The 14,828-nt window shown below is 37.6% G+C and overlaps 1 protein-coding gene across 3 annotated transcripts in view; it reads left to right on the top strand.

The window, feature by feature from the left end:
* The first annotated feature begins 2,055 nt into the window (after positions 1-2,055).
* DPP10 (dipeptidyl peptidase like 10) overlaps positions 2,056-14,828 on the top strand; it is a 223,470-nt gene continuing 210,697 nt past the window's right edge. For 2 of the 3 annotated variants that reach the window (XM_044438164.1, XM_044438163.1), the window contains exons 1-2: positions 2,056-2,095; positions 9,952-10,047. In XM_044438164.1, the coding sequence (XP_044294099.1) occupies positions 2,071-2,095; positions 9,952-10,047 (121 nt within the window). In that variant the 5' untranslated portion in view covers positions 2,056-2,070. The remainder of the gene's footprint in view (positions 2,096-9,951; positions 10,048-14,828) is intronic. The other variant, XM_044438165.1, reaches the window with a different exon arrangement.

The raw sequence follows: 14,828 nt of genomic DNA, 5'->3' as shown, positions 1-14,828 counted from the left end.
GAACCAATCAGTGGTTCTGTGTCCAGTTCTCACTGTTGCTTCTTGACCCACATACAAGTTTCTCAAGACACAATTAAGATGGTCTGGTACTCCCATCTCTTTAAGAACTTGCCACAATTTGTTGTGATCCACACAATCAAAGGCTTTAGCATAGTCAAGCAGAAGTAGATGTTTTTCTGGAACTCCCTAGCTTTCTCCATGATCCAGCGTATGTTGGCAATTTGATCTCTAGTTCCTCTCCCTCTTCGAAATCCTGCCTGTACTTCTGGTAGTTCTCGGTCCACATACTGCCGGAGCCTAGCTTGTAGGATTTTGAGCATCACTTTGCTAGCATGTGAAATGAGTGCAATGGTGTGGTAGTTTGAACATTCTTTGGCATTGCCCTTCTTTGGGATCGGAATGTAAACTGACCTTTGCCAATCCTGTGGCCACTGTTGAGTTTTCCAAATTTGCTGGCATATTGAGTGTAGCACTTTTACTGCATCGTCTTTTAGGATTTTGAATAGCTCAGCTGGTCACACTTTATTTTCCATAAAGCATAATTTGCTTGTGTGCATTTATTATTTTTTAATCATATAGTTTGAAATGCTCAGTTAATTCTACAACATCATGCTGTTTACATTCTGAATAGGAATGCACAAACATGTTCAGGGTGGGAACCCTGGGAAGGTGGTGACATGATGGTTATTTAATATATTTGCTTGCCATTTTGAGCAATGGCCAATTGAAACATGAATATACGTTTTAATATGTTAATGGATTATAAAGTATATGCACAATTCATATCCAAGATACATGCTTGAAGATCTGATGCCAGCTTTCAGTGTAATCTTAAATGGAAAATAAGGGAGAAATAACTGTCGTGCTTGGGACTACTATATACTGCTGGTCTATGCAGAGATGTCCATTCCAGCTACATCACTGACATGGCACATAAACAACTCTTTTACATGTAAAAATTCCAGCAGTGTTCTAGTGGTAATATGGCTATTTTGACAAAGAAGATTTGTTGTAAACCTTTTTGCATTTATTCCCTTGATTTGTTACACATCATAACCAGAGAGCAATTGTGTGTTTGTCAAGGTATACCAGTGGAACTCTACGCTTATTGTAGTTTTTACTCCTGACGTTTTGGCAGTGATAATTATTACGTGAGTGCATGCAGGATCATTAACATTTTATCAGTTATTTGATAAAGATGTTGAGCTAAAGAACAAAATATCAGTTTTTCAGTAGTTGTATAGATTTACTTTATACATTATTTTATTTATTTTGTTTTCTAGATATATAAAAAGAATACAGAGTTTGGATTTCTGTTATTAAAACAATCAAATCCCCATTGCATAGTACAAATTGGGGTTCACATTTCTTGTGGGAAGAAATATATTGAAATGTGCCTGTAATTCTAGAATGCTAACATTTATTTAATGCTGTTAAAGAGTAATGTTGGTTTTCATGCCTAATATGGAAATAGTTCCTAAACATACTTTGATACAGAGGAAAAATTGCTGTTCAGCTTAAGATTGAATATTCAGAACCTTTGGCAGTTGCTTTATTATTTATTGAAAGTTTAAAATTACACAAGAAAAACCACATGTATGTAAACCTTTATGGCCCATGCTACTTTAGGTGGAATTACAGCAAATTACTTTATTTTATTTCCCTATTTATATTGTAAAATGCCATCCCATGTTGTCCTACAGTTTATCTTCAGTATATTAAAACACCAGTCACATATGAGATAGTGTCTATATTCTCAATTTGATTATCATTTAGGTAGGTGCGCATGTGGTAACTGGTACTTTTAAAAATGAAGGAATGGCACACCTCTAAATAATTAAATGAACTGCTGTGAGAGGAGGTCTTGTAATCAGCTTTCATGCTGTGATTATAACTATGAGTGAAATAATTTCTTTTATGGATAATATTTTATATATAATTACAAAACAGTTTCTTGCTTTCTTTTTTAATTCTCCCCAGGAAATTGGAAGCAACAGCCCACCACAGAGGAACTGGAAGGGGATAGCAATCGCGCTGCTGGTGATTCTGGTTGTGTGTTCACTCATCACGATGTCTGTAATTCTTTTAACACCAGGTAGGGTTTGTTTATTTATTTAGATACTTGGCTCTTACCTAAACACGTATAATGTCTGGGGCTAGACTTATACATGTATAGAGGAATATTTTGTATTCCTTTCTATGACATATTCTCTTCATGTGTTTTAAACTCTTATGTAGTTTACATTCAGTACTGTTCAGGATGATGAAACTTATGTACAGGAAACTTGTGAGAAAGACATCCGTGTAGAGTAACATCCATGTTGTTTTCCATCACAGTAAGCATGTTCTAAGTCCATGAAGCAATTGCTTGGCTTTCCCTGAGTGTATGTAATCACACAAAGCAATTAACCAGTATCGTTGTTGCATCCTACAAAGAAGCAGCTCTCAAGAAATGGAAAGAAGGGAAACACACTGCCAAAATGTATCTTTATGTCACCAGCGGTTTGCTTGGAAGGTGTGTCAAGAGCACTGCAGGGCCATCAGGAGATGGTTCTGGCTGAAAGCACCATCCTGATCCTCTGTCTAGGTCTCCAGCAAATCCATTGCTGACAATCTGCTCCATTGGTGTCTCAGGAAAACATTACAGCAAAAACTCATGATAGCAGAGACACCTGTAGAAAATACTTCTTCACATGCTCTGAAGGTGGAGGGTGTCACTGTGGCATTTACTAGAAGCCTCCACTAGGTCTTCCAAGGTTTGGGAATGAGCAATGAGGGCCAGATTGCTGGGCTTTTAGTGATCAATACATAGCAACTACGTACGTAACTCAGATACCCATACGACAAACAAGGTATGGGGTGGAATGTATTTATAAGCCATTCTTACTTGAAATGGATTGTGGTTATACCTGTAAATAAATACTTTCCTATTGGCCATCATTAACTGCACCCCCTTAATTTTCTTAAAGAATTTGCAAATTGTAAATTCTGTGTAACTTTTTTTCAATTTGGAATTTAACTGTGACTTGATATCTATGCTTAGTGTGTATAAATGCATATATAAAAATGTATCAGTTAGTTAAGGAATGGGAAAATGAATAATTCAATATAAGTTGGAGCCAAGAAAGAAAAGTTATACCCAATTCTGAAACATGAAAATAAATATTGAGGAGGAAAGAACAGGCTTCAGGAACAGTCAAGAAATATAAAGTATGGTTATGAATTCTTAAAAACAAATAGAAAAGTTATGTAGCCAAAGCATTCAGAAAGTTTATACAGTATAAAGGAAGGCTGTTTCTTGCAATAGATAGGCTAAGCATTATGAATTTAACAAGGTATTTTTTCAAGATTCTGAATAAAATTGCTATATTTTAATTGCTGTATAGAACTTAAAATAGTAAAAGTTTTAAAGGGGTTTCTGAAAGTTATAAGGCTGTGCTCTTTTGCTCTCTTGTTTGTTAGAGATGTAAAAGGAGCCAATATGAATGAACAGAATCACATATTACAGATGATTACAGCAAAGCAACCAGGAAATGTAGAAAGTGTTGCCAGGACAAAAAACTAATTACATAATAGTATATTGTGGATGTGAATCCTTCCTGCTGTACAAAGCTGCCATGGCTCAAGTAGTCATGACCATTGGGACTTAATATTTAAAAATTGGTACTTAATACTTTAAAAGAAATATTTTAAATTCATGAAAGTACGGAATTGGCACCAAAACCTAAAGGCAGTCTTCCTTATTGAAAAAAGCAGCATAAAGCAATGAAAATGGCTATTTAATAAAGGAAAGCTGAGTGGAGATCAATGCAGCAAGTATTTAAAGATGTTGATTAGTATTTGACAAAACAGGGAATAGATCCTGAACAGCTTCCAAAAGGAAAAAAAGAGTATGTTCGTATTGAAATTGAGATTTGCCATATAGATTGCAGAGTCACTTTTCTTCAAGTCCTGTTGGTGCTTGAGTTTAAAATATTCAGAGAAGAAGCTGAAGCAACCAGTAGCAGCTAAAGCTGAAGAAAGACCCTATATTAACTCAGAAAATGCAATTCTACTTGTTTTTGATCATAGTTACTTGGTAAACTTGAAAATTTTATTTTGCTCATTCAGTAAATTTATCTTGCTGAGACCCAAGACATTCAGCGGGGACAGACTGTTTGTGGATAAAATATGCACATGGGGACTCCTGCAAGCATAACATGGACGCAGTCTTGAGTGGAGCCTTAAAGAATCAGTGCAGTCACATGACACCTCCCAGCCCTTCCTCAGTGTCCAACACAGCAGTGCAGGAAAATATAAATTGCATGTTGGCATGTGATTGTAATGCACTGATAGCACACATTTATTTCTTCCATTGATATCCCATTTTCTCTTGCAAGGAACCCACTGTGGATCATACGACCACATCCTGTCCATTTTAGTCTCACAACAACCCAAGAGAGGTTAGACAAAGCGTCGTTGGCTGGCCAATGTCACCCATGGCCAAGTAGGGACTAGAACCCAGATCTCCTGAGACTTGGGCCAGCACTCTAGCCCTGTGTTATACTGGCTGTATATTGTTAGATTATACCTATGCATCATCCTAGTATGTGAAAACATGCTTTGTTGTTGAATGTCATTTCATGATATTAAGAACTCCCTAGGGAGTGGCATAAAATCCTCAGAACTGGGAATTTGACATCACCCATGCATGCACACACACGCACATGCATATACACAGTGCAAGCTTCACAAACTCTGCTGAGAGTGAGAGATATTTCTAACTAAGAAGAGAGGGAAAATCCCAGATGTACTCACATAGTACAGCGGTCCTTATTGAGAATGTTGTACTGGATAGTTTCTGATATCATAATGTCAGGAAATGCAGCCCCGTGTTCTGCACAAGTCTTTTCCAACCTGATATGCCTTCCAGCAGGCCGGAATAGGCCTGGGTGGCCACTAATCCAAGGTGAACTGATAATTGGTGAATACTCTATGAAATGCAGCAGTGACATTTCTAGGGAGTCTTTCTTAGCCATGAAAAGATGAAATTGGTAGCTTCCTTGTAGTTCAAGGTTCTACAGAAGGCAGGATAACTCATTTTAATGTTCATAAGTGCATGGCAGGAACAGGAATACCAACATTTACCATGAATAATGTGTTTATGCCCAAAGGGATTTTTCATCAATTAAGCCAGTTTAAGAATGTAGGAAGAGTGCAACTGGGTCAGATCCAAAACCTTCAGTTCCCACAATGGCCAACCAGCTGCCTTGGAAAGGCCCATATATAAGCCATAAGTGCAAGATCACCCTCCTGCTCGCATTTCCCAGCAACTGGTATTCAGAGAATAACTCTGAGACTTCTGTCTTCTAGTATAATGAGAGCAGGGAAAAAATGTCACTATCCTTTTTTCCCATAACATAGATTTGTATCAGGACCATATGATATTGGCAGTTTTATTTATGATTTCTTTCCTGTTTATTTCTAAAATGGAATCTGCCTATTTCACTAGAATCTGTACAGTGGGTTGACATTTTTATCAAGCTGTCTATAAAAGCCCAAGATACCTTTCTTGGTTGGCCACTGCTAGTTCAAAATCCATCAGCATATACATGAATGTGTGATATGCTGTCCCTGGATAAATCAGTTTACATTTGCACACTGAACTAAATTTTCCATTTTAATGGTCATCCCACCACTGTTTACATCCCTCCGTTACAAATGTTGACCTGCACTCTGCTTTCTGTTCCGTAAGAAGCTGCCTGTTCAAAAGAGGACCTGTCTTATTCCCTGACTGCCGCAGTCTGCATTAGTTGCAGCTTCCAAAGCCGGCACAAGAGCAGTGTGGCACACAGTGTGTTACCAATAAATGTGAGGTTACTGGTACACAGCTATTTCCTTCTCTAGAAACAGGTAGAGTTGGAAGATCAAGCAAAATTGGTAATAGATGCCAATTAGTCACCTGGCTCTGAACTGACAAAGGTGGATTCAGGGGAACACACTAAACTGAGCTAACAGGCGGATAATGCCCTGGACCTGGGCATTGTCCACATATAGGACAACCAATATTTATCACTATTAGACCTCATCCAAGCAATTGTTATAGGCACCAGTTCAGAATGCCTGTTTATATTCACTATGTGCATATTTGTATTCCCTTTTTTTCCCTTTGGACAAGACTTCCAGTTTCCGAACAATGTCTTCTTTTATTACTAGTTCCTTGACACTGCATGTTAATCAACCAACTGCCTATGTGACAGTGAATTGGTTAACCCTACAAACCTGCTTTCTACCTGCATAATTGTTTCTGTAATGCTATTATTAGATTTGCTCACCAAGAAAAGGTGGGAAAGGGTTGACTGCCTTGGCCTCCTGGCCCTGCTGCTAATCTCATATGGGTGTTTAATTTGTGTGTGCGCACTTCATTTCTTCTTACCCTCAGATCTACCTTTGGGTCTTTTTGCCTTAGCTACGGGGTCTCCTCTCCACACTCAGTAGTAGTTGTCACTTTTTACACCTGCCAATGTAATACTACTAATATGACTTAAATTTTTGAACAGCATACCTATTCTTTTAGAAATGGACATTTTCCCTGGAACTGCACAATTTGTATCTTTTAAAAGAGCTGCTATACAGAGCTTGGGCACAGCTTTGTATAGTAAAAATTCCTTGGAAGAAACAGTGCCCAGTACATTCTGTTTGATAAATAGATTCTGGATAAGGGCTTCCTGTATATTCTCTATCTACAGGTTACAGCTACTTCATGTAATGATACTTGGTCTGACATTCCAAAAATTGGCATTGCTCAGACCAGGCTATAACTGTGTTTTAGCAGGAAACCACACAGAAGCATAATACAGCAATTAACCCATGCACCCATTGTATTCATCCCTAGAAATTCATGCTGACCTATATTTTGCCAAACCAATGGAAGCATAAACCCTTTCTAGTCCTAAAACCTCCCACGCAAAACAAAATGCCTCTGTTTGTTTGTTTGTTTCTCTCTCTCTCTTTCTTTTACTGTGTCTCTGTTAGGCTAAAACTTAAGAGAAGATTTTTTAAAAAATTCAGTACACCTGGCTACAAAGGCTGAAATCTGAAGTTTATTAAGACAGGCACCATTTTCTCTGCATCCATGGGGAAAAATGAGAAGAAATGTTTTTAAAATCCACACCAGAGCTTTTCAAAGCAAAAAATGCTCTGTTATTTGGATGTTACTGGCTTTTCTTTTCTATCCAAAAATGTAACCCATCTGCTCATACAGGTACAACATCATGTATTGACACAGGCAGTCTTGGAAATGATGCTGAGCTGTAAATGTTTGTATGAAGTTCTTGAAGACCATTATGGATATGTATGGGATTTGTTAATAGGGTCAAAAGGTTTTGAAAATGTCTAATTCCATCTAGCTCCAAACTATATATGGACCAGATGTCATCCATTTTACTTGTTTAATTACATAGGAAAGAAGTTCACAATCATGATTCCACAGCTGTTACACTTAAAAGAAATACAAACACAATTTTATACCTGCTACTCAGAAGTAGGTCCCATTGAATGTAATGGGTCTTATTTCCAGCTAAGTGGATATTGTCTTCTTGAATAAAGTGGATTCTTTTTCAAGTGGATATGCATCCAGAACAAGACTAAAATGTTCACTGTTATTTTCAGATATTCCTAATAGTATTTAAATTTAGGGATATCTGATGCAGTTAGGGATATCTGATGTTAAAATGAGCAGTTTAAGCCTGTTGCTAAAAATTGGCTTGAAATTTATTTTTTAGTCTCAGTACATTTTTAGGAATGAGAGACAGATCTTTATTGGAATTGCTAAAGCCGGAAGACCTGCATAATACACAATAAGTAATTGCATATTAATACCACCTAAAACACATTTTAAAAGCAGCTATTTAGTGTTCTGAGAGATTAACTTTTATGCTTTTAATATTACTGCTGCTGTATACAGAATAAGTTGTATTTGAAATTAATCATATTTAGAGTAAAGCCATTGGTATCAAGGGGAATTGTTATATCTAATTTATATTAATGGCTCTACTCTACATGTGAGCAAGTGTGGATCTGACACAATGTAATCTGGTCTAACAGATACTTCATTCTGCATTGTCCATCATCCCTGATCATTGCCCATGCTGGATGAGGCTAATGGAGGGTTGTAATTTAAAACATCTGGAAGATATAACAAGATAAAGAATGTAAGAAAAGCCATGGTGGATCAGAACAAAGGTCCATCTAGTCTAGGAGTCTATACACACAGTAGCAAACCAGCTGTCCACAGGGTCCCTCCAGCAGGATGGATGCAAGAGCTCCACTTGCCCACGCTCCTTAGCAACTGGTGTTTGCAGGCATGCCACCTCTAGTAAATCAGGTAGCCCAAAGCCAGCAAGACTATTAGCCACTGATAGCCTCCTCCCTCATGAATCTGTCCAAACCCCCTTTAAAGCATACATATTGGTGGCCATCACCACTTCCTGTGACAGTGACTTCCATAGTTTAACTATATGTTGTGTGAGGAAGTACTTCCTTTTATATGCCCTAAGCCTCCCACCAGTTTCATTGTATGTTATGGGAGAGGGAGAAAAAGTCTTCCTTTCCATTTTCTCCATGTCATGCATTATTTTAAACCACTATCATGTCTCCTCTTATTTGGCTAAGCTGAACAAACTCTCTTGTTGTAACTCAGCCTCACAGAGGTGTTGCACCAGGCCCTTGACAAGTTTTGTTGCTCTACTCTGCCCTTTTTTTCCAAGTCAATTATATCCTTTTTCAGGTTAGGTGATTGGCATTTATTTATCTTAAACTTTTATACGCCATCCCTTATGCATGGCATCTCGGGATGGCTCACATTCATTATAAGGGAAGTTAGATTTTAGCAGTTCTCTTTTCTATTCCATTCCTTAATTATGCCTAGAATGGAGTTTGCATTTTCCATTGGGTTGAAATTTTCATCAGATTGTCCACTACTAGCCCACAATCCCTTTCTTGCCCAGTCATTGGAAGCTGTTTCCATCGGTGTATACTAGAAGTTGGGGGGTTTTTTTGCTCCAACATGCATTACTTTATACTTGTTAATATTGAACTGCATTTGCCATTTTGATGTCCATTCCCCCAGCTTGGAGAGATCTCTTTGGACTGCCTCAAAATCCTTTCTGGTTTTAACCAAAATGTTCAGTGTCATCATCAAAACTGGCCATTTCACTACTTACTCCAAATTCCAGCTCATGCATAAATGGGTTGAAAAGCATTGGTCCTAATACAGAGCCCTGTGGTACTCTGGTTTCCTCTCTCCACTGGGAGAAATGGTCATTTATTCTCACCCTCTGTCTTCTGTTCTTTAACCAGTTGCTGATCCATCATACCCCTTCACCCCCTTATTCTGTGACTGCTTAGTTAGTTCCAGAGTCTTTGACTGGGGAAAGTTGTACTACTTCTATTGAAAGTTGCATGTAGATTTTTTAAATTACTGTTTCATCTGTGAGCACTGGCACAGAATTACAAATATGTTCATTTTTTCCATAAATGAGAAATATTCCATCACTAGCATGGACCTGGTTTTACAACTCACCAAATTTGTAAACATCTTCATAAACAGGATGGAAGAAACTGAAGATCTGAATGAAGCAACGAACACATTCATCTATCCAGAATGCAGTTGAGATGTTCTGGCTTGCAACTTCCATCAACCCTAGCCAGAAAAACCAATAGCAAGGGAACATGGGGATTGTGGACAGAATATCTAGAGTGTCCCAAATTGCCCACACCTGATAACAGTATGGAATAAACTTGTGATTTATACATTTTAATGTGAAGAAAGTGAAATTGACAGATTAATTCATTCATATTTTGTATTGACAGGGTTGGGCATTTTTAGTGATTTAAACAGGAATTTGTATTTGTTGCCCTTGCTTTAAAATAAGTGATTTGATATTTATTTTAATTTATTTTTTAATTTAGATGAACTATCAAATTCATCAGAAACCAGATTGTCTTTAGAAGATCTCTTCAGAAAAGAGTTTATAATTCACAATCCAGAAGCCAGATGGATTAATGGTATGTTATACATATTGTTATACATATTGAATAAAAGATATGGTAATAAGGATATTAGAGATAAACACAGATGCTATGATAACCAAACTATTAACTGAATGGTAATTTCATAATGTGAAATGCTCATTGTTGTTCCAGACTGTTCTATACAAACATTCAGACATAATCCAAATCTATTAGATTGTAGTCAGATTTATACTTAGAGCAGACACATTGAAATTGATGAGATATAAGATAATCACAACTAAATTAAATTTAATTGAGTTCTGTGTAAGTATGACTATATCTTGGTCCAACCCATTCTGTATTGAAACTTCATGTGAAAATGTTGTAAGATAGTAAATTAATGGTATCCGTGAAGCAGTGATGAAAACGTTAAGAATCTATATTGTGTTGTGATACTGATTACTGATATTGAGTAGAATTAGCACTGAGTTCTGTTGCTCAGGAAACTAAACAGATTGCAGTCCAGTTTTTGTGCGAGAAGCATATGTTTGGCTGCAATTAAACCTTATAGAGCAGGTCAAGAACAGGAAAAAATGATAAATTATCTTTTAACAGTGAAATTAAATCAATTAGTTAGGACACAGATAAATTTAGGAACAAAGTTGATAGAGGAAAGGGGGATCAGGAAGAGAGCAGGCAACTGACTGAAAAAAGGAAGCATAAGAAAGAGGAAACTGGAAGCTAGGATTGGAAATAATCAGGGAGAGAGCCTTAAAGATACTTTAGAAAGTGCTTAAAATGGGGAACAACTGCATGCTATGGGGAAGAGATGGATGAGTGCTAGGAAAGGTGGTCAAGTAAACACAGTGGCTAAAGGGGGGATGGTGAACCTCCAGATCATAGAGTTGTTGTTTTTTTAGTCCCTGGAAGCCCCTCCCCCTTCCCCAAGTGCCAAGGAGAAGAATTCCCAGTGATACTGCTAGTCACTGAGTAGAGAGGATGCAGCACACTAAAGGAAATCCACACTGCTATAACTCATCAGTGTTTGTTGGTGGCAGCAGGAATCACGAGAGAGAGACAAAAGCTAGAATCCCTCTGAGCAGACACAAAGTCTGTGATTTGGATGACACTTGCAGGAGCCCCGGTTCACCATGCAGGGAATGGAATTGCATGTCTCTCTCTGCAGGTGTAAATATAACTAGGGTGCAGTGGGACCAGAAGCATCTTGAAGGAAGTGGAGCTTTGTCTTCCTCTCCCTGACATCCCCTAGCCCGCTGAATTAGTTCAGGTAAATAAACTTTGCCAAGGACAATGGAAAGGGCTTCTCTACATGAGAAATTTAACCTGCTGCTGTACTGAGGCTTCTGTTTTCATTGTGGTAGGAAAACTGTCCTTTGCACAGGGCTTTTCACTGCCTTTCTGGTCATATTCTTTTAATGAACCTCAAGGCTGCATTGTGGTACAGCTATGATACTGTGCATTTGCAACTTTTCAGGAGGTTTTCCTGACATTTCAAAGGTAATACTTGGTTTTCTTCCTTCTAAAACTCTCCGCAAAAATGGCTGGAATACTCAGCAGGGCCCCGGAGGGTGGTGGCTTTTGATAAGGCCCCACAAAAGTAACCAGTGGCATGAAGAACAGGAACTCAAAGAAATAACTAGTATAGAAAGCAGTACAGGGGCAGAACTGCAGTTGCAATCTATTAATAAATTTTGCACTGCCTTACAAGAATATCAGCTTGATGTTAGCAAAAACACTAGTATAGAAACAAAGCAAATCATTTAAAAAGTTTCCCCCCAAATTGCATCCAATTCTCCCCTCCAAGACCTGTCCCTGAAATCTCCACAGCTTTTATTTCACAAACTGCAAGTCCTAAGCAACTTAGTCTGGGATACAATGTTATTTCCCTGTGCCCTTCCCTTTTATTTCAATCTGAGCTTCATTTCAGATTATCTACAGCAACAGCACACATTTAGTATTTTTAATGAAAATTACAACTCCCTTTTCTGCTCTTTTCTTCAAAGTATCTTCTTGCTTCATTGAAGCCAGTAACTGGATGTAGCAAAAAGATGAGAGCCAGGGGGAAACGGAGTAGCCAGTTTCTGAGTACAAATGGCATTCAGGAATTTCAGATGCTGCTGCTTTATTCTTTCTATAACTAGCTAAGGCAGTTTTCTCTTTGTCTGATAAACAGGTTGGCATGTTTTATGTATTATATTTTATGTTGTGAGGCGCCCCGAGGCTTCGGCGAATGGGGCGGCATAGAAATGTTTTAATAAATAAATAAATAAATAAATAAATAAATAAATGTTGGATAGGTCTGTCTTTTGGGGGAAGGTGGGACTTATCAGAAATTCTCCTGCAGTTGACAATAAGATTGATTGATTAGGTTTTCATATGTGGTTCTTCCACATTGATCATTTATTCATAATTTCACATATTTTATTGTTATCCTTGAGTCAATATCTATAAACAAGTTAACATTGTTAACTCTGAAGAAACATGAGTTCATCAGAACATACATATTGATTTGATATTTCTTAATAAACAGTACCTTTTATGATATTCTTGAAACTGTGAACGTGTTTGGATGGACATGCATATTGTTCATGGCATGGAACCCTTGAAATGAAGGATAAATGAGCGGATTTGTTTATTGAAATCCTAAGCATTTATCATGATCAATTTTGTTGCTGGGCTTTTAAAAATTAAATGTCTTTAAAATGTACCTTGATTGTTATAAACCAGTACTAGATTATACAGCAATTTTTGTTTGTATGTAGTAAGAAAAATAGTGTACATGATTTATCATATTAATTTATAAATATGGTATGCAGGGTCTGCAAGTGTTACATTCCAGAAAATAGCCATTATTTTTCCAAAATATTTGTCTTAAAAACTGTGGAATTCAGAAATCTGTTTTTAAAATCTTATTGATTTCTGGAAAGCTCAACTGTAAATGAAACTGTATCATTCTCTCAAAAGCATTTAAAAAGAAATCATGCTACTTTCTTACTACTGGAAAAATTGTAAATCAATAACAACTCACCAGGAAGTAAGAATTCTGAATTTTGCTTACATCATTCGATGTAGGTGGGGCTCTTTTTAGTGTAAAAGATGTGTAGAAGCAATTTCACTGAGGCATGAAATATAATTATTTCATCTGATTACATCAGATCAAATCAGTTACATCATTTTGGATTAAAATCCAACCATAAATACTAGCTCTTTATGGCACACATAGAATGCATGGAACGTGGTGTGGAAAGCAGAGTACAGCTGCTCATTGGTAGTCCTAGCAGTGTAGCTGTACATGCAGGAGCTCTGTTCAGACAGTATAACAAACATGGGTTGGGAATGAGGTGTAGATCTCACCGTTCTTTCTCCTCATGCGTGTTGCTATACATATAGTAATGGACTCCAGGGATACATTCCCAAAGGAAGATTTGTACTTCATAGTCCTTCAGAAGCAGACTTTGCATCCTGGGGTGAAAGCATATCCTGCAGAAATAGGAAAAGGGCTATTAGGTTCCCGTACGAAGCCGAGAGTTACACTGCTATTTTACTCCACTGTTAACCTTGCTCTCTATGAGGCAGACTTTCCAGATCAGAAAAGCTGCAGGATATTCATCCACTGCTATACAAAACAGCACTTTTTTGAACAGTGATATCTTCTTAGGATTACTGGCAAGAGCAGATGAAACATAAAGCCTTGTTTACTTCTAAATCTGAGCAAACTCACCAAATGCTGATTACATCAGGTATTAATGTGGGGTTTTTTTTTTTTTTTTAGAGTAGTTTGAGTAAATTTGAATATTCTTAAAGAGTGACAATTCATGGTCAGGGAAATAATTTATTTAAGACTAGAAATTGGCTTTCTAGACCTAAATAAATGGGTTTCCTCTTAGTACAGTTCATTTTGAAAAGGTTGGGAGGCAGAGTGAAAATTAAAGGTCAATGGGTTATGCTGTGTCCAGGGTTTTCATGCAAACATACTTCAAAGGCATAAGAAAATAATTCAAAATATGCGATAAATCACTGAAACTTAGGCTTCTCTGTGAAATTCCTGTAATACTTTATATGCTTAATGTTAAGGCTTAAAGTTGTAGGAAGTAGTTAGTACTGTTAATAGAAAGAAAGTTTCAGTGAACAGATTTACAAAAAGGGGTGGTAAGAATCACTTTGGTTCATGAAACTTAACTTGCACATCATCTACTCCTATAAAGATTTAGCTGAATCAAAACTCATGCATATTAAAGTAGAACATTGGTATTGCAGTTACTCTGGATCCAGAAACACTAGTGTGTAAGGGAGTTGATGGAAGTTAAATTCACTGCCTCTGCTCTATCACAGCTCCTAAAGCCCCGCCACACACCGCAAGGCCGCTGCAAGGGTCGGAGGACCAGCCTGACAGCTATGGGGTACAGGGGAATGAGTGGCAAAATGTCACAGGGGCAACTTCTCTCGGTTTCATTATGTACTCCTGTAACTGGCTCAAACCTTCTAGATGGGAGTGCTTTGTAGAACTGTATCTGAATATCTTCTGATGCTGGGAATAATTGAAGGGCAAGGGAGAAGGGGACAGCAGAGGTTGAGGTGGCTGGATGGGGTCACTAAGGAGGTGCCTGTGTGGTTGGGTGAACTCCAGGGGATGGTGGAGGATAGGAGAACTTGGAGGAATGTTGGAACTTGGAAGTGTCGCAAAGAGTCAGACATGATTTTGCGACTGAACAACAACAATTCTAAATATCAGTTTCTCTGCATTAGCACTGTTGGAGTGATAATATGTGGTTCTGTTGCATGGTTAAAACTATCTGAGAGGAAAATTTTATGCT

The sequence above is a fragment of the Varanus komodoensis genome, unplaced genomic scaffold (assembly GCF_004798865.1).
Source record: "Varanus komodoensis strain SLA01 unplaced genomic scaffold, ASM479886v1 scaffold32, whole genome shotgun sequence".
Lineage (NCBI taxonomy): Eukaryota > Metazoa > Chordata > Lepidosauria > Squamata > Varanidae > Varanus > Varanus komodoensis.
Note: the sequence above shows the minus strand (reverse complement) of the source record. Positions and strands in the feature narration are given on the sequence as shown.